The 20,733-nt window shown below is 43.2% G+C and overlaps 1 protein-coding gene across 3 annotated transcripts in view; it reads right to left on the bottom strand.

Annotated features, from left to right (window-relative positions):
- The window catches only part of PTGS2 (prostaglandin-endoperoxide synthase 2), a gene marked incomplete at its 5' end in the record, with an annotated part of 44,489 nt that extends 31,148 nt beyond the window's left edge, over positions 1-13,341 (bottom strand). The window contains 4 exons of one of the 3 annotated variants that reach the window (XM_083445323.1): positions 920-1,063; positions 1,824-1,967; positions 2,059-2,175; positions 4,423-4,664. In XM_083445323.1, the coding sequence (XP_083301449.1) occupies positions 920-1,063; positions 1,824-1,967; positions 2,059-2,175; positions 4,423-4,474 (457 nt within the window). Of the gene's footprint in view, positions 1-919; positions 1,064-1,823; positions 1,968-2,058; positions 2,176-4,422; positions 5,303-13,269 lie in introns of those variants that run through there. The other 2 variants (XM_083445327.1, XM_083445324.1) reach the window with 2 other exon arrangements.
- Positions 13,342-20,733: the final 7,392 nt, after the last annotated feature.

Raw genomic sequence — 20,733 nt, 5'->3', positions numbered from 1 at the left:
AACGAATTCCTATGCCCCACAAATAACCCAGAGATGCATTTTAAATAAAACCACCCATTCTACTCATGTAAAAACACCAGGCAGGCCCCACAAATAACCCAGAGATGCATTTTAAATAAAAGGACACATTCGACTCATGTAAAGACACGCTGATTCTCAGACTGTCCACGGGCCGGATTGAGAAGCCGATTGGGCCGGATCCAGCCCCCGGGCCTTAGTTTGCCTACCCTTGCACTAGAGACTGAATAACTGCAGCTGTTTCCTATCTGTTCTACAGGAGTTTGACAGAAAGAATTAAAAATGTCACACCCCAGCTTAATGCATGTTGATAGCTTCTTTGCAGTTTGGAAACCTGTCCAATTGTTAATTATCATATTAAATATACCGGTAGTTGTCTTGGTTTAAACCTGTTAGTTATTCATTTGGTTGCCAATATACACACAACTTGTTGGCTGATTTACAACCACAGCAAGCTTTCTGTTCCTTTGACAAAGGTAGACAGAACATTTCGCTGGGAAAATATGTGCTGCAACGCACACTCAATATCTTGTGTCTCTCCTTCAGACATATTTTCTAAAATTTAAACTGTTTTCAGGCATTCACTGAACATAATTAACTATTGCATCAGATGTCAAAGCGATAAACAACTACCTGACATTCAGAAGACATCTGAAGGCAGCCCTGTTCAGGGAAGTTTTTAATATGTGACATTTTAGTGTATTTTTCATCTTTGTTGGAAGCCGCCCAGAGTGGCTGGGGAAACCCAGCCAGATGGGCGGGGTACAAATAATAAATTATTATTATTATTATTGAGAAAGGAGGTCAGCGTTGCCCCCACTGGCCTTGTGTACATACAGGAGGAATAATATTTCATTTTGTCTTGCATTCACATGCACAGATTCCCCCCCCCCCTTCTTACCTTTCACACCCATAGGGGTTGGGCAGTTGTGGTCTACCGGCGGAAGAGTTCTAGTGTAGTAAGAAAGGTTCGAATAGGCTTCCCAGCTTTTGTAACCATAATGGCTGTTATATGTTGGTGGGCTCTCTATTAAATGGGATCTTGCTGGAAGGGGAGAGAAAGAACCAGGAAAATTATGACCATGCTTAAATGACCACGCTATGGAGACAGAGAACCTTCCCAACAAGACTTCCCACACAGTCTAATTTCACAGTCTAAGCCCCACGGGGGCGGGGTAAGCATCTGACCTTGAAAAGTCCATTTTCAGAAGTGACGTGGAATGTAAAAATCCATTTTCAATTTTACTCTCTCCACATTTTTGTCTCTTGGGTCACAACGACGCGGAAAGATTCTTACACTTAAAATGTCCATTAATGGTTTCTCTCAGATTCCCAAGAACTGGAGTTTGGCAAGGGTGCTCAAAACTCTTTGACAGAGATTCCCCACCCCTGTCACAGAACTACAGTAACCCATAGAGAGGAAATTACCGCTAAACCTATTTTCAGTGTGTACCATACATGGACTTTGAAGAAACGTTTGAACTTTTGCTCTTATCTTCAAAAAGAGGCAGATGGCACCCAAAGAAGGAGCTTGACTTAGCCATTGCTTTGCCTAATGCCATTTATTCGAAGGCTGAGTGGCTAGAGTGGCTAATCCAGTGGTTACTGCATTAGATCAAAATAAATTGCAACCAACATATAACACTTCAAAGTGTTTGGGTAAATATCTACCCTCAAGCTTAAGCCTCCAGTCCAATGCTCATTTACCCGAGAGCAAGTGCCAATGAACTCAACGAGACTTACTTCTGAGTAGACGCGTACGGGACTGTGCTGTAAAAGTAGCATTAAGAGAGATGGATACTTACACATCAATACGTATCTCATGATGGCATTGTGGAGGAAAGGGAAGTTGTTGATTACATCCCAGACTGCTTTGAAATGAGTGAGAAGGTAGTGGACTGTGGACGGTGTGGGTTTCAGCGTCACTTTCAGCCAAGTAAAAAATTCCGCTGCAAGGAACGAAACGCAATGAACATTAGCAAAATCTGTTAAATGCTCCTAAATGCTAATTGTGCAAGTGTAACTTTCTGGAATACGTACGTGTAGTGCAGTTTTCCCCGTAATAACCAGTCCGCGTACAGTCACATTCATAGTGGTCAAATCCTGCTGTCGTGCAGACTCCTCTGTTTTGGCATGGATTTGAGCAGCAAGGATTAACTGGAAGGGAATCAAGAGGTGTGCTGTCAAAGCGAGATCTAGAGTCTTATAAAGGTCCTTAAAGGTAAAGGTAAAGGTACCCCTGCCCGTACGGGCCAGTCTTGACAGACTCTAGGGTTGTGCGCCCATCTCACTCAAGAGGCCGGGGGCCAGCGCTGTCCGGAGACACTTCTGGGTCACGTGGCCAGCGTGATATCGCTGCTCTGGCGAGCCAGAGCCGCACACGGAACGCCGTTTACCTTCCCGCTAGTAAGCGGTCCCTATTTATCTACTTGCACCGGGGAGTGCTTTCGAACTGCTAGGTTGGCAGGCGCTGGGACCGAACAATGGGAGCGCACCCCGCCGCGGGGATTCGAACCGCCGACCTTTCGATCGGCAAGCCCTAGGCGCTGAGGCTTTTACCCACAGCGCCACCCGCGTCCCTGAGGCCTTTGGACCAGTGCTAATTGATTAGTTCCCTAGAGAACAACTGCCACTTGATACCATCATATTATATTTGCCCGCAGAATGCATCCAGCCTTCTAGTTTGTTAGTGCATCACACACATGACGTTATGGTGTAGCTGTTGGGAGCATGAAGAAACAGCAGGAGGCAAATCTAACTATCTTGGGTGGAAAAGACCCAAATTTTGGAAAACAGTTCTAGATGCAGCTGCCTACAGAACCATCACTAGCACCCCTGTATTGTTGCCGGGGAAATGATTTCTGCCGTAGCTGCTGCTTCTGCAGACACACTAACACCGAAGTGTCATTTCATAGGAACTTTCAGCTGGGAAAAAACTCTTTTCGAAATTGATGGGGACTCCGCTCTGGGCAAAGATGGAAGAGAAGGCGATTGCCTACTCCATACAAACCCCGAAGAATGGATTTCACTGGTTGTGATACTTAAATTCTTGGGCAATAGTCTTTCTTATGAAACATGTATAACTTTTACTCGATCACGTTAGCAGAAATTAGTACCACCGGCAGGAACAAAGGGAGGCAAATATAACACGCATCCCTGAAATGTAATAAAGCATTCATCTAGGACATTATATTGTGCATCTAAGGCTACAACCCCTATATCTGAGAACAAGCTCCAATTAGGCTTCCTCCTCTGATTAGACATTTACAGGTTTGTGCTCTAAGAAACTTAAGTTCACTTTCCAGTGAACATAATGATACCAGCAGCTTCTAATAAAGCCTCAGAGTACTACCGGCGCTGATGTCTAATCCTTCCTCTATGCCACCATGCCCCCCCCCCCCGAGGTTCTAAAAGTTTCTGACAGTCTCCTAAGAAGATACTTAGCAAGATGCACTTCCAAAAATCACTGGTAACCGTTTACATACAGCATGGTTTATCCACACATAAATGAAAGAATGTAAAAAAGCAAAAGCATACACTAGTTTGAAAACAGAAGTTACGATGCCTCTCCCCATTTTACAGGCTAGGCAAATGACGTACAGAAAAAGGCTGCCCTTAGCACCAGCATCAAACACTTTTGATGCTTTCAGCTCCTTGCCCTCCTTTACATAACTTTTCCTGGCCAAGGAAGAAGAAAGGGTATGAATGGGCGTAATATTGAGTTACTGCTTCATTAATCTTTTTAGAATGAGTGCACAGAAGGCAGGAGGAAAAGCACCAGGAGATACTGGTTTTTTCCTCTACATTTGCCTTTTGTTAAAGGAAATTAACCCTAATTCAGTCAACATAGGTGCCGAGGAGACAAAGCCAGAAATAATTATATTCAGTTAAATTACATTCATAGATACAAGGATAAAACCACTCATGCTCTTACAGTCCAAAAGGAGTCCTCTAAATACTTTTAGCTATAGTCCCTGACTAAGACCCTACATGACATTTTTCCCCTAACCTAACCTGACCCAAAAAAATACTTTTTTGGGGACTGCTGTGTGAGACACCCTCCACTGTCAGCACTTTTACAAGTTAACCTCTCATTTCAGGGTTCCTTAAACATTTCCAGGCTCCATCAAAGATCAAGCCTGCATATATTGCAACAAAACAGCATCGGTGGTCTTCGGTTTCTTTCATCGCCACTCTGAATGGTAAGTGTAGCTAGGAACCTTTCTTAAATACCCGAAGAGCGCCAGGAAAAGGACAATTGAGATAGCAATGCACAACCCTAGGAAGTCAGTAGGATTTGCACCGAAGGTACCGGCAAGTGCCCCCACCATCCCAGCTCAACACAGCGCTGGATATTTTTGTAGCTAGCACAGACTTAATTTTAAAAAGATCAGCAGCACTCACCTGCTTGGCTGATGGCCAAGATAGAAAACAAGACAAGGCAGCGTGCAATCATTTTTTGGCGCACAAAGTAGCAGGCTCAGCTTCCGAAATCGCGGATATGATAAAATAAATAATAATATATTATTATTATATAAATAGATATTCCCGAGGAGGAGCTTTCACTAGCTGCCCAGCGCCGTTCAGGATCCGCAGCTGGTGCTCTTGAAGAGATCTCCGAGTCTGGAGCAGCTGGCGCAGACCTGCTGCCTTTATGCGCAGCCGGAGTGACTCACGATTGCGCGCAGGAAGCGAGCAGGATCCGCCCCCGGAGACGCAAGTGGGGGTGGCGCGGAGACAAGGAATTTTTGGCACTCGTTTTTTTCCCCTGCAGGTTTGCACGGATTCTCACCGCCCCAAAGCTGGGCGATCCCTTTCGTTCCGCTTTGAAATCAAAGCCAAGTGGGCTTGTGCGTTGAACTCCCCTGCATTTGCCACGGGAAAGGGAGAGAGGGGGGTGGGGACGGAGAGGGATATTGCGCGATGGGGTTTGTGGAAACGTGGGAGAACGCCAGCCCCAACATTTCACTGATCTTTTTCTTGCCCGACATGGGACTCGAACCCACGACCTCGATATTCCAGAGTCTCCTGCTGCTCTCTGAGCGATCTCAGAGGCGGAGCCTGCGCGTAAAGAGTCGCCAGGTGGGGCCGTGAAGTTAGAGCCAGAAGCAGATCCGCAAATGCCGATTCTTGCTAGGTTTAAGTTGGTCGACTTCTTGCTGTGGATCCCAAGCCTGCGGAAGATCACTGTAAGGAAGGCCAGTGCCTTCCGGCGAGATCTTCGCGTTTTTGCCTGCTCACCTGCTACAGGTGATTCTTCCGGCAGGCAACGTCTGGGTTGGCTTCCAGCCAGTGGCGTAGCGTGGGGGGTGCAGGGGGGGCGGCCGCACCGGGCGCAACATGGGGGGGGCGCTCGCACTCGCAGCTCTCTGAGTGCTAAAATCCACGGGTTAGGGGGCGCAAATTACTTGCCTTGCCCCGGGTGCTGACAACCCACGCTACGCCACTGCTTCCAGCGCAGAAACTTCCTCGCCACCGCGCTCCTTTCTGACATTCTTAACTCGGATCCTGAAATAACGGCATGCTCCGGGTGGACTCGCAGCTCCAAAATCTTTCCAAAGCCTCCTATAAGTCCGTCCCCCATCTCTCTCTCTCTCTCTCTCTCTCTCTCACACACACACACACACACACACACACACTTTATTGGTGACCCAGTCCTCATTTCCGATTCACAAACTGGATCCCTGGAAATGAGGCTTAGTCAGAAAAGTTGGGATATCATGAAAGGACAGCAAATGGTTAGAACAGATTATTATTGTTGCATTTTTGCTGCCCCAGGTATATAGCCTTGGATGCCACATGATTTGGGTTGGATAGCATTTGTTACACAATGTATTGTTTTCTGAGTCCAATGGAAGGATAAGAATAAGGGTGATGTTGATGTACTGTATTTTTTCGTGTATGACATGACCCCTATTCTTTGGGAGTCCAAATTAAGAAATTGGGGAGGAGATGTTAAGCTTTTTTTGGGGGGGGGAATTGCCCAGAGTTGTTCAGCTTTTTATGGGGGTGGGGGTGGCCGTCAATCGCTCAACCACCTGACCGCAGCTGTCAATCGCACGCCTGGCAGAAGGCACCAATCCATAGCTGTCAACTTTTCCCTTTTCTTGCAAGGAATCCTATTCGGAATAAGGGAATTTCCCTTTTTAAAAAGGGAAGTGTTGACAGCTGTGCACCAATCGTCTGACCGAACTGAGCCACAAATCGCCTGACCAACTGCCACAACAAATCCCAGCCACACCTGGCCTCACACACCAATCACACGCCCAATCACCACTGTGTATCTCCTACTTGTGCCTACTCTCTGACCACCCGTGTATAAGATGACCCCCATTTTTTTATATTATTTTTGGATAAAAAAAACACTCGTCTTATACACAGAAAAATACGGTATTTAATTCACCTGCCTTATCACTGCAAGAACCTTGTAAGGTTGACCTTACAGTATGTACAGTGGTGCCTCGCAAGACGAAAAGAATCCGTTCCGCGAGTCTCTTCGTCTAGCGGTTTTTTCTTCTTGCGAAGCAACCCTATTAGCGGATTAGCGCTATTAGCGGTTTAGCGGCTATTAGCGGTTTAGCGGCTATTAGCGGCTATTAAAGGTTTAAGGGATTAGCGGATTAGCTGCTAAAAGGCTATTAGCAGCTTAGCGCCTTAGAAAAAGGGGGTGGGGAGCGGGAAAAAATCTCAAGACTCGCAAGACATTTTCATCTTGCGAAGCAAGCCCATAGAGAAATTCGTCCTGCGAAGCGCATTGAAAAACGGAAAACCGTTTCGTCTAGCGGGTTTTCTGTCTTGTGAGGCATTTGTCTTGCGGGGCACCACTGTATTATTTTTGGATAAAAAACACTCGTCTTATACACAGAAAAATACGGTATTTAATTCACCTGCCTTATCACTGCAAGAACCTTGTAAGGTTGACCTTACAGTATGTATCTTCTTTTTATTTGATCTTCCCTTTCTTTGTTTTGCTTGTTTACTTATTTATTAGAGAACTAGATGCAGTGAGCAGCCGTTTGCCCTGTTCACATGGGGGAAAAGGGAAGGGCATCACATAGCTTAGTGGCCAGACATTTGCCTTGTGTGTGGAAGGGCCTGGGTTTCAGCCCCACTTAAAAGAGGCAGCACGTTGGCAGAGGCTGGCAGAAGTTAGATCTGAATGTGCTGACAGATCTCTGGGGTTCAGCAAGGGTCACCAATTGCTTAACAATCCCAACATCAAAATGGTTTCCTCCAACCAGGGTGGATTTGATTTAAATCAAATCAATTTAAATCACTAGTCAGTAAGACTTGATTTAAATCACTGGTCCGTAAGGCTTGATTTAAATCGTTTTTTACAGAAAGGTTCAACCTTGCTGGCATCCTCTTAGTATTTACAACCAGAGGAAGGTTTCGTTTTTGGAATAATAAATTTTCAAAGTAGTTTTTACAGTTACATCAAAAATTACTGATTTAGTTATTCTATCCGAAATGCGTAGTCAGATAATTATGAAATTATTGTTTATATTTGGACAACTCTTCTGCTGTGGTTTATTGGAAGGAGAAAAATAATCATTTCCTTAAGAACAATTTAAACATTTTATTTAACTAAAACAATAACATTATAGCATATGTATCCATGCTTGTTAACCGATGTGGTTAAACTTTTTTTTTTAAAAAACACACACCTTACACTGTGTTTTAGTACACATGAAAAACTTAGAACAAATCCTTATTTGCTGATGAATAGCCTTTGGACTATAATGCAACTTAAATAGAAAACTATCTTTGGAAAGATTTTTCCTCCAAAAGCATTTTATTTTAAAAAATCCAATTTAAATTGTAAAAAATCCGATTTAAATTTTAAAAAATCCAATTTAAATTTTAAAAAATCTGATTCATTATTATTTTTATTTTAAAAATCATTGATTTTTATCCACCCTGCCCCCAACTACATTCGGCTGCTGAAATGAAACAAAGTTAGGAGCAGGCCTTTGTGCGAAAGGTCTGTGGTCTTAGTTCAGTACCGGTGCTGAAAAGAAATTCCTATGCTCTAAATGTGCTCCCTCATTTTTGCACTCGGCTCTGGTTAGCAGAGCTAAACAATACTGAGCAAAATGGACGAATACCCTGGCATGCCAGCTACGGTACTTCCTTCCTTTCCCTCTCTCATCTCATCAGAAAGGAGGAGCACATAAGCTGGGAACAAACCCTTTCCCCGTTGGCTTGCTGTTCCTTTAAAGCACTTTTCTCCCAGCCCAGCTCCAATAACTTAAAGGAGTCAAGGTGAAGAAAATGTTTTTGAAGCAATGGAATGCAGCCAGGTAAGGTGAGAGCAGGTAAGAAGGGAGCTGAGCTTAGCTTCCCTTAGCTGCCTGTATCTTTGGTGTGTTTAAAAAGGGAGCGACTGCCTAATATCTGTATTTCATTTTCCTCCATTCTCATGATTAACATTTTTTCTCCTTTAGATGTTATCCTCCTTTCACCTACCTATTTAATGTATGTGATGGAGTGGAGTCCAGACTATGGAAGTTTATGCTGTAGCAATGTGTTAGCCTTTAAGGTGCTTTAAAAAATAATAACTTTAAAAAAAGAAGAAGTGTTCACTGTAGACGGGGAATAAATTCATAGTAGGATTCCTTCATGTAGCTCACTGCAGCTGAGGAATTTTCTTGTGCAATAATTTTTATTAGTTTTCAATTACAGTGGTACCTCAGGTTACATACGCTTCAGGTTACATACACTTCAGGTTACGGACTCCACTAACCAGAAATAGTGCTTCAGGTTAAGAACTTCGCTTCAGGATGAGAACAGAAATCGTGCTCTGGCGACGCGGCGGCAGCAGGAGGCCCCATTAGCTAATGTGGTGCTTCAGGTTAAGAACAGTTTCAGGTTAAGAACGGACTTCCGGAATGAATTAAGTACTTAACCTGAGGTACCACTGTACAATAACCCAATAAAAGCCTCATTGTCACAATACCAAATTATAATACAATCAGTAATGCCAATTGTTCAGATGCCAAATTATATTATTTTGTTGTCGTCGTCACCCCGCATGCTAGAATTGATGGTTTGATAATTTACTTTAACTCTGCATTCCAGAAACTTATAAATTACACACCAGTCAAAATAACCAGCTGGGGAATTTTCAAGACATGCTTGAACTTTCCGAAATGGGAGCGAGGGAAGAGTTAAACTGTGATGTCCTGAATTTACACGGAGGGTTTGCTCCCGTGGTTTGGGGGAAATTTGAGAAAGTGCATACATATCCTTCTGGTTGTAGTGTGTCTCAGTGGTTTAGACCACAGCGCCTCCTGTGTCCAGCATCCTAATTATAACAAGGGGGAAACAGTGACAGACAGCATACACTGGCAATAAGCAATTTGAAAAGGAACGTGAAGGATTTAAAACCACATAGCTGACCTTTCCAAAACCGGACAAGCATGTTCTTGAAATTTAAAAACAGAAAGAAAAAACAGCTGAAGTAAAAATGTTTTCATTGCATGCTTTTAGAGCCAATCTACACATCAAAATGAAGCTACAGCCTGCTGAGGCTAACATTTTAGAATGCAGGTGGAGACATGTATGTATATGGAGAACATTTCTATATTATCCTTTCACTCAGAAAAAAATATATTGGGGCAGTTCACAATATATCGTGAAATCAAAATGATCAGATCTTCAATAACAAACACTTTAAACACGTTCAGTGGTCAAATTTTAAAAAGCCTTCAAAAATCAAAAGCTTGCGAATTATTAGTATGCTTAATTATTCACCTGGTGTTGACACAGAAAAGCATTTCCATAACCTGTGGAAAAACGTTTTTGTGAAAAAATCCCTAATCCCTAACCCAAAATCTGAAATATCCAATTCACTCAAAAATGGTGCCAAACTGCTGCAAATACCCCCCTGCAAGGTTTGGCGGTGCAAAAAGCACGCTTTATCATAGATCAAACAGAATAGCCCTCGGTGCCTGAACCCGCAGAGAGACATTTTTTCGAAAAAAATCCCTAACCCGCGGGGTCACAATTTCACAAAAAAATCTGACGTTACCCAATTCACTCAAAAATCGTGCCAAACAGTTGGAAATTCTCCCCTGGAAAGTTTGGCAGTGCAAAAAGCACGTTTTATCATTGGGGGGGGGGAATCAGACCACAGAAAATCTTTTCCCAAAAAAATCCCTAAACTGCGGGGTCACAATTTCACAAAAAAATCTGATGTTACCCAAGTCACTAAAAAATGGTGCCTGCCAAACTGTTGCAAATTCTCCCCTGCAAGGTTTGGCGGTGCAATCATAGACCAAAAAAAGCAGACCTCGACACCTCAACCCGCGCGCTCACAATTTTTTTTTAAAAAAATTGCTAACCTGTGGGGTCACAATTTCACCAAAATTCTCTCAGCGCCTCACAATTACAGGGTTCGCCCCTTTCTTTTTTTTCATTTTACTTCCCCATTGAAGTCTCTGTCTGTCTGTCTGTCTGTCTATCATCTATCTATCTATCTATCTATCTATCTATCTATCATCTATCTATCTATCTATCTATCTATCTATCATCTATCTATCATCTATCTATCTATCATCTATCTATCTATCTATCATCTATCTATCTATCTATCTATCTATCTATCTATCTATCTATCATCTATCATCTATCTATCTATCATCTATCATCTATCTATATCTATCTATCATCTATCTATCTATCATCTATCTATCTATCTATCTATCTATCATCTATCTATCTATCTATCTATCTATCTATCATCTATCTATCTCTATCTATCTATCATCTATCTATCTATCTATCTATCTATCTATCTATCATCTATCTATCTATCTATCTATCTATCATCTATCTATCTATCTATATCTATCATCTATCTATCTATCTATCTATCTATCTATCTATCTATCTATCATCTATCTATCTATCTATTTATCTATCTATCATCTATCTATCTATCTATCTATCTATATCTATCATCTATCTATCTAATCTATCATCATCTATCTATCTATCTATCTATCTATCATCTATCTATCTATCATCTATCTATCATCTATCTATCTATCTTCTATCTATCTATCTATCTATCTATCTATCATCTATCTATCTATCTGCAAGTTGGACACCACAATAACAATATTCTCTCCCTAGTTTCCACCTGGTTCCGCCTCTTCCCCATCTCTTTTTTAAGGTAAGTATTGCATGAGTGGGCCGGCCATGCATACGGATTTCCATCTAACTCTACATTCTAAAGCAATACACTTTCTCTGTGGAGAGTATTCTCTGTAACGAAAAAAACCACCATGGGAATACATTTTGCTGATTACAGAAGAAATAATATTTTCATCATTTTCTCTAGAAATGTTTCACTTCTCTAGAAAACCAGGAAGCAGACTTACTTCCAGGCAAATGAACTTTTTAGATTGGATGCTATGAATTTTTAGACACATTTCTGTGTGTCTGTAATCTGTCACAAAATCTGCAGAGTCTAATAACACACATAGCATCGCTATGCGCTAGAGGCACAGTTCAGTAATTTTAGACTCTGGGCTTGATGGTCTTACCAGAGGTGTGCTATTTTTTCAATATTGTGTATTACTTTCCTTGTTTCAAAGTGTGTTAAGAGAGCATTGCTGCCTTGGGTGACCTTCATTCTCATTCTGGTGACTGAGACCCTTGCCTTCGCTGTCCTTATATTCTTTCAGGTGCCAGATCAGGGCTGGACCTTCACCTGTATCAGTGCCAGGTTTTGGGTGGTGCGGGCAGTTCTACTGCCCAGGGCACTGGGCCAAAGGGGTGCAAGATTAAGAAGATCCATAATTGAGACAATCCATTTTGTGGCGCCAAATTTTGGCCTCGCACTTGGTACCGTATTCCAAAAGATTACCAAAGTCCGGCCCTGCCTTTCTGCATATAGTCGTACCTCGGCTCCCAAACGCCTTGGGAGTCAAACGTTCTGGCTCCCAAATGATCAAAAACCAGAAGTGAGTGTTCCGGTTTTCAAACGTTCTTTTGGAAGCTGAACATCTGACAGGGCTTCTGATTGGCTACAGGAGCTTCCTGCAGCCAATCAGAAGCCGCATTTGGTTTCTGGACATTTGGGAAGTCAAACGGACTTCCGGAACGGGTTCCATGTGACTTTTGAAGTACCGGTACTTATGTACCTCTGTGCATTGTGATAGTTTTGGAGAAAGTCTCAAAAGTCCCATGATTCCAGTTAGGTATCCAATCTCCCTTTGCACTGAATTTGTGGATAAACTTGATATAGCTTTAATCTTATGTATTTTGTAACTAGTTCCGATGGCAGTGGACGGTTAGGCAATTAAGCATTTTCTGAGAAACATGTGTGAATGCATGTGTGAATGATGGTAAACTTTGATGGACCAGAACAGAGATCTGGGGAATAATGAGGGGACCCGGCTCCCTCCATGAAAATTTGGGGCCCCTCGGCCCACCCCTAGATGGCACCTCTGGTTAGGAAAGAAAAGGCCTGCTACTTTTTCTTCAATACTCAAAGGACCTGTCTGTTTAGCCTAAGCGATTGCTCTTCCTGCAGTGCCTTGTGAGTGTTTCTGGACGCTCCACAAGAAATGAATTTTCTAAATACCTGCAAAATCCATTTTTATAACTAGATTGACCTCTGGAGAGAACAAGTGGGCCAGCCTTGGAAACTACCAAAAAGCCCACATTTCAGTAGCTGGGTTTCCATTCAAGGCTTTTGTGATTACCTGAATGAGGACAGAGTCAACATGGTGCTACAGCTGCCAATACTGAATATTCAGCAAACCTCCGGGTGCTCCCCGCGTTATGATGAGAAATGATGGTTTTGCTACCTTTATGAAGCAGAGGAAACCATTTTGAAATACTTGTGGATCCCTGCAAGGCGCAGGTGGAGCTGTGGTCTAAACCACTGAGCCTCTTGGGCTTGCTGATCAGAAGGTCGGCAGTTCGAATCCCTGCGACGCAGTGAGCTCCCATTGCTCTGTCCCAGCTCCTGCCAACCTAGCTGTTCGAAAGCACACCAGTGCAAGTAGATAAATAGGTACTGCTGTGGCGGGAAGGTAAACAGCGTTTCCGTGCACTCTGGTTTCCGTCACGGTGTTCCCGTTGCACCAGAAGCGGTTTCGTCCTGCTGGTCACATGACCCAGAAAGCTGTCTGGGGACAAACACCAATTCCCTCAGCCTGAAAGTGAGATGAGCGCCGCAACCCCATAGTTGCCTTTGACGGGACTTAACCATTCAGGAGTCCTTTACATTTTTACCTTTTCTTGCATAACCATTTAGTTCCACAAGACTTCAGTTGGAAAAGTTTGGTGCTGTGGTTGGCAAAGTTCATTAGGACATTCCCTGAAATGGACTAGAGTTCTGTAGAACAATGGCAGGTAGCTGTGTCTGTCCATCAGAAGCAGAATTAAGTGACAGGTCACAAAGCAGTGAGAAAGCTTTTGAACTCATTAGCACCCATTCACTCTGGCTATTAAAAAACCGTGGGCGGGGGATGAGAAAACAGAGACTGTTCAAGGGTGTGATGGGAAAAACATTGGTATGAACTACAAAATCTGACATCACATCAAATAACATTGTTTCTTCACGCCCACTTCTTTTCTTATGTAAGTAACGTCCAGTCTGAATAAGAATTCTGGTGAACTTGAAAGCTTAGCTCTAATAAAGGCTTTTCAATCAGTTTATGTGGTAGTCTTAGCTATCTCACCTCCCCAGGAGTAAGCCCCTGAACTTCCTTCTGAGTAGACATGCCTGAGATTGTGCTGTAAAGAATGCTAATCTTCACCAGAGTCTTTAGTTGTTGGCCAAATACCCACATAATTCAGAGGCTGCTGTAAGTTTGTCATTTCCAGAAGAGATGTGTCTGATTTGCAGTTGTTTAGAAGAAGAAGAAGAAGAAGAAGAAGAGGAGTTTGGATTTGATATCCCACTTTATCACTACCCGAAGGAGACTCATAGCGGCTAACAATCTCCTTCCCTTCCTCCCCCACAACAAACACTCTGTGAGGTGAGTGGGGCTGAGAGACTTCAAAGAAGTGTGACTAGCCCAAGGTCACCCAGCAGCTGCATGTGGAGGAGCGGGGAAGTGAACCCGGTTCACCAGGTTACGAGTCTACCGCTCTTAACCACTACACCACACTAGGAAAAAAGATCCTGCTACTGATCTTCTACTTCAGGCGTATTCAGGAGCAGCCCATCCTGTTTCGCAGCCTGAGGTGAATTGGGAAAGGGCTGCCCTGTGTGTGCAGCCCCTTGCCACCCCTGCCAAATCGTTGCTTGCCAGGGCTCCAACAATATCTTTTGGGTTCTCGTGAGACTTGCCAGTTCTTGGAAGCCACTGCAGCCACTTTTCTTCACTTTTCTGGTGGCAGATGCCCACAGAGGCACACCTTGAATTCCACCGCCTGAGGCAGCTGCCTCAGTCTGCCTCATAAACAGCCTGGCCCTGGTTGTATTACACACTACAGTGCACTTCAATAAGTTCATTAACTTCAGTGAGTTACATTGCTGTGTTAAAGGTAAAAAGGTAAAGGACCCCATGGCGTATAATAAGGTTACCAGATTTTTTTCAATGAATCCGGGGACACTTTTCAACTTCAATGGATTTTGTAAGGGACTGATTTGTAAATCCTGGGACTGTCCCCGGGAAATGGGGACGTCTGGGAATCTTAGCGTATAATCCAGTCAAAGGCGACTATGAGGTTGCGGCGCTCATCTCGCTTTCAGGCCAAGGGAGCTGGCATTTGTCCACACACAGCTTTCCAGGTCATGTGGCCAGCAGGAATAAACCACTTTTAGTGCAGCGGAACACTGTGACAGAAACCAGAGCGCACCGAAACGCCGTTCACCTTCCTGCCACAGCGGTACCTATTTATCTACTCGCACTGGCATGCTTTCAAACTGCTAGGTTGGCAGGAACTGGGACAGAGCAATGGGAGCTCACCCCGTCGCGGGGATTTGAACAGCTGACCTTCTGATGGGCAAGCCCAAGAGGCTCAGTGGTTTAGACCACAGCGCCACCCACTCCCATTTACCATTGCTCCCTTTACCCACTCCCTTTACCCAGAAGGCACTTCTGATGCAATCTTAATTCAGTAATTCTCTTTCTGCACTATGCCAGAACTTCCCGCTCTCTCAAACTTCCTGTATTTTCACAGCACGCTCACACTCTCTGCATTCATTTCAACATTTCTTCTTTGCAGCACAAGGCAACCATATGGCGAAGGAGTCTCATATGTGAGCAGGTCATGCAATTGTGTGGGGTTTCCTGTGAGCAGGAGGTTGGGGGGAAAATGGCTGCTAGTTTTACCAGGCACATCTCAAGAGACAGAGGAGAAGCAATGCAAATACAAGAATCTCATACATATTCCAATATTTACTTCCAGTATTGATTGGTCCGTGTGGGCTGCAGATATTCTGATAAATAAAGGGGAATGGTCTGCAAACAATTGGAATTTCTCTCAAGGGTCCCACTTGTCTGGGAGATGCCTGCAGTAGGTCTGCATCCCTTTTCTACATTTACCTTCCATTTCTTTGCTGCATTTAGAGTTGTTGTTTTTAAAAAATAAAGACTAATTTTGACAAAATCACATGGGGACAGTGGAAAGGCAAGATAATTAAAGCATTCTGGGAAGTGATTTATAATGAGTTAAAGAAAATGTATCTGGAGAAGTGTGCATGCACACAAAAGCTTATACCCAGAGCAAACTTATTTGGTCTCTAAGGGACACGGGTGGCGCTGTGGTCTAAACCACAGAGCCTAGGACTTGCTGATCAGAAGGTCAGCGGTTCGAATCCCCGCGACGGGATGAGCTCCCGTTGCTCGGTCCCTGCTTCTGCCAACCTAGCAGTTCGAAAGCACATCAAAGTGCAAGTAGATAAATAGGTACCGCTCTGGTGGGAAGGTAAATGGCGTTTCCATGCGCTGCTCTGGTTCGCCAGAAGCGGCTTAGTCATGCTGGCCACATGACCCAGAAGCTGGCTCCCTCGGCCAATAAAGTGAGATGAGCGCTGCAACCCCAGAGTCGGCCATGACTGAACCTAATGGTCAGGGGTCCCCTTTACCTTTACGGTGCTACTGGACTATTTTTTTTATATTTAAAATAGCATTTGTGAAAAAAACCCAGAGGCTTTTTTTGTTAGGTGTTTTAGGCACAGAGACTCCGAGAGAGCAGAAAATATTATTTATGTATGCGATGACAGCAGTGAGGATACTACTGGCCCAAAGATAGAAAGAAGACAAAGGTCCAACCAGAGAAGAAAGGCTGATGAAGATGATGGACTATGCCAAAATGGCAAAACTGACTGAGAAAATCAGACACCAGGAAGAGAAGAACTTTATGAAGGAATGGGGAAAGTTTATAATATATCTAAGAGAACACTGTAAACAACTAAAAACTTCGGCAGGATTAGAGTAATGCTTGTAGTGTACAAAATACAATGGGAAAATGGGGAATTTTTAAAAAAACAAATTAGAAAAAATAACATAAGCAGAATGAAAAAGGGATCGATAATGGTAACCGTGGAAGGACGGAGGGAAGTCAAGGGATTCTGAGAATCCTAAATGTGAAGGGGAATGATATGTTCGAATTTAAATTTGTTATGTAAAACATAAAAAATATTTTATACCAAAAGATTGTGTGGGGAGCAGTACTTTTTCAGTTACCTGACTTAAATAAAAACAGTGCACAGGTACCATGATAAAATCTATTGGGAACATAGGGTGATATTCAACGTAGAGATGAATCTGGGACCTTCTGAGTGCCAAGCAGGGACATTCTCACAGCTGCCTAATTTGCCTAAATCTCTAAGTGCTTCCATTGGTAGGAATGTTTTGCAGGCATCCACTTGTTTGAGGAGACTTTAAAATGCTCCTGCTCATTTCTGAAAGATGCAATTCTCAAGCTCCTTTGAAATGTTCAGAAACCAAACCAAACCCAAAGACACAAGTTTGAATAATAGCTATAATTAAACACTTTAAGAAATATATGAAGAAAATCCAATAAATAACAGAAAAAAGAGAGAGAAGATGATTACACACTATATCTTTGAACCACAATTGAAGCACATGCCCCCCTTCTGGCCACACTCGTTTGTTAACAGTTGGTGAGAATTCTAAGTCCCGGGTATAGGGCGGTATATAAATTCAAATAATAATAATAATAATAATATGTTTGTGCAGGGTAAATTGCAGTGCCCAAAAGTCTTTGAAAGCGCTTCACATGCCTTCAAGTTGCAAGAAAGGAGATTCTGACTAAACATTCGGAAAAAGATTCTGACAGTGTGGGCAGTTAAGCAGTGGAACAGTCTCTCTCGGGAGCTTGTGGACTCTCCTTCCTTGGAGGTTTTTAAACAGAGCTCCCTCCCAGGTTTTCTGAGGCAAGGGAGTGGGACTGAAGTCCATGATGAAAGCAGTCTTCCTTCCCACACCTGCCCTTGTTCTGCTGTTTTCATCACCCTCCTGGAAAAAGTGCTCTTTGGTGCTCAATTGGAGCTAACAGGAATCTGGGTTTCCCCCAGATTGCCGTTTGTTCTGATGTATCACTAAAGAGCGGGTTTTCCCTTGGAAAGGAGCAGGGCAAGGGGAAAACTCCTTGGACCCATGCTTAGAAAGTGTGGGTCAAGCAGGAAACTGCCAGGACTTGTGCTTTCTAGGCACAGCACATGTGGAAGTGTGTATGAGCCCTGTATTATCTATCTATCTATCTATCTATCTATGATCCGTAATTGCAGTCACCTGTGTATGACAGCTATGTACATTTTACAATGTTTAACGCGCTCTAAACCACCTAGAGTGGCTGGGGAAACCCAGCCAGATGGGCAGGGTATAAATAATAAAATCATCATCATCATCATTCTGGCAGGGAAGGAATTCAGGATCAAAGAGCTAGCTCAAACGTGCTTGGCTGATGGCAAAGTGAGAAAACAGCATAGACTGGATGCTCCACATTCAGATCATAGCATATGGCCAAAATGCTGACAATGTCCATTTCATTTTATTCATCTCCGTCTGTCTGCACGCACCAGCAGTTCCTCTTCTTGATGTGACCAAGTCCCACTTAGACTGCTGTCTCTTCAGCTGCGATGACTCAACTTTGTTTTTTTATCTGGAAATGCAATACTCTACCTCAGATAAACTCAATCATGGGTGAAGGTTGTGACCAAAGTCTTTAGAAACGCGCTAAGAATTGAACCATCAAAATACAAGGCAATATCATTTGAAATTTTAAAATGAAAACAGTCCACCCACTCAGAAAACCAGGGGGAACAGAAATTCAACTAAGTATATCATTGGTTTTCCTTCAGAAACATCCCTTTTTGTCAATTGCATCGCGTCACAAAGAGATTCTGTGGAGTTTTCTATTCTCTGTGTGACATTTGAGACCTTCTGCTACTTACTAATTGTTCTCCGTTTAGGATTAAACTTGCAGTTGAAGAGCAGTCCAAAGATTGTTACTGCCCCCTTCTGATTAAGGTAGTTTATTTTATTCTTTTTGAATTGGACAAGGCATTAAGTGATGGCAACAAAAACCAAGCAGTTGCTGCTTTCGACTCATTTCCCATTGTGCCTGCAGTTCAATCGTCTACATTTATTTGTCTATATAACTCACATTTCTTATAAGGTTGAAGCATACTTTTCCTTTGTACACTATAGAACCTGGCTCTTTTCGATTTGACATTTGTGTATAAATAAATGCCGGACCATTAATTGTACTATCTAAATGCCAAGCTGGGGTAACAAGAATGGTAGCAGCAACAGACCAAAGTCTATTGGTTCAAGAACCCAAATAATTATATTATATTTTTTCCAGATGTTTGGTAAAACAATCTGCCTACTTCAAGCTACTTCCCTCCCTTTATGTATCTGAACTACTTCATTTATTTTATACTTGCCATTTACCTATTTCATGCTGATTTTCACCTTGCCTTGCTCTGTAGATTCAGAGTTCTTACAAAACTTTAAAGTTTTCTCCCCTGGGTCTCCCCTGGTCTAATAATCTTTCCTTCATTACCATCACCACAGTCTAAACAACTAGCCCATCAAGATTAAATATCATCTAAAGGTAAAGGTAAAGGGACCCCTGACAGTTAGGTCCAGTCGCGAATGGCGCTCATCTCGCTTTATTGGCCAAGGGAGCCGGCATACAGCTTCCGGGTCATGTGGCCAACATGACTAAATCGCTTCTGGCGAACCAGAGCAGCGCACGGAAACACCGTTTACCTTCCTGCTGGAGCGGCACCTATTTATCCTCTTGCACTTTGAGGTACTTTCAAACTGCTAGGCTGGCAGGAGCAGGGACCGAGCAATGAGAGCTCACCCCATTGCGGGGATTCGAACTGCTGACCTTCTGATTGGCAAGCCCTAGGCTCTGTGGTTTGGACCACAGCGCCACTCGCGTCTGACATTAAATCCATGCTGGCTACGCGTAGCTTTTCTCTTGCCCCTCCATATTCTCATTATTTAAATTTAATTAAATTAAGGAATGCTGAGGGGGAAATCTCATGGTTTGTCCTAACGTAGACCAGAAACACTTCTGGACCATGTAATGAGGTCCCTTCACATGCCACTAGGGAAGTGAGTGGTAAAGATGTGGCAAGTAATTGTGGAAAGCCACTTTTTCTATTTCCTGGTCCAGATTTTGTTATGTCTCCTACGTAGGCTGAAGCGGACCCAGACAATTACTCATAGGCAATCTGTTGAGTTCAATGAAATGAGAGTAAGTCAGTAATTACTAATTTGCCCTATTGATTTCCATCAGACTGAAATGTGACTAGCTTAGTCTGGATTCACTTGTCGCCTGCGATGCATACTTAAATTCATGTCTCTGTTCTTCGTCTTCATGAGCGATACCCGGCAGTTAGTTTTTTCATGCAGAACTTATTTTCTGTGTTTTAGCCACATCGTTGTTCTTCAGATGACTCAGCTACTGAAAAGTCCAATAATCCCCTGCTTATATAACAAACTTAATGATGGTCATTGAAAGGAATGCCTGGTTTTAACTATCCTTTGAGCTAAAATGGGACTGAATTTAACATTTTTTCATTGTTTCCATGCAGTCATAGACAACATATAACTAAACAAGGTTGCGCACGCCGCCACCCCCCGCCCGACGCAGCTGATAAACTTTGCTGAAATACAACTCTACAGTTCTGATGGTTGTCTGAATTCTGTACATTTCCACTACAGCATTCATGTGGAACAGATTAGAAGTTTATGGGGACCATAAATACAGTCCTATTCAAAGCACCTGTTAATACTTAATTGGAAGCAGTCATGGAAGAGAAGGCAAGGGCGAAGACAGTGAAGTTAGTTAGCAGAAGTGTTGGCTTCCTAGCACAAAGGATCCCAAGTAGGCTAGGAAAAATCTTGGTGAACACAGTGCTAGGCTATACAGCAGGGACAAAGAACTCAGGATATAGGCCCATGACACAAATTTGCAGCAGTTTACATGCACTTAATACTGTATATAAAGGTAAAGGTACCCCTGACCATTAGGTCCAGTCGTGGACGACTCTGGGGTTGTAGTGCTCATCTTTACTGGCTGAGGGAGCTGACATTTGTCCGCAGACAGTTTTTCCCGGTCATGTGGCCAAAATGACTGAGCCGCTTCTGGCGAACCAGAACAGCGCACGGAAAGGCTGTTTACCTTCCCTCTGGAGTGGTACCTATTTATCTACTTGCACTTTGAGGTGCTTTCAAACTGCTAGGCTGGCAGGAGCAG

This window comes from Podarcis tiliguerta, assembly GCF_965153285.1.
Source record: "Podarcis tiliguerta genome assembly, chromosome: 6".
Taxonomy (NCBI): domain Eukaryota; kingdom Metazoa; phylum Chordata; class Lepidosauria; order Squamata; family Lacertidae; genus Podarcis; species Podarcis tiliguerta.
This window is presented reverse-complemented; position numbering and strand designations above follow the sequence as displayed.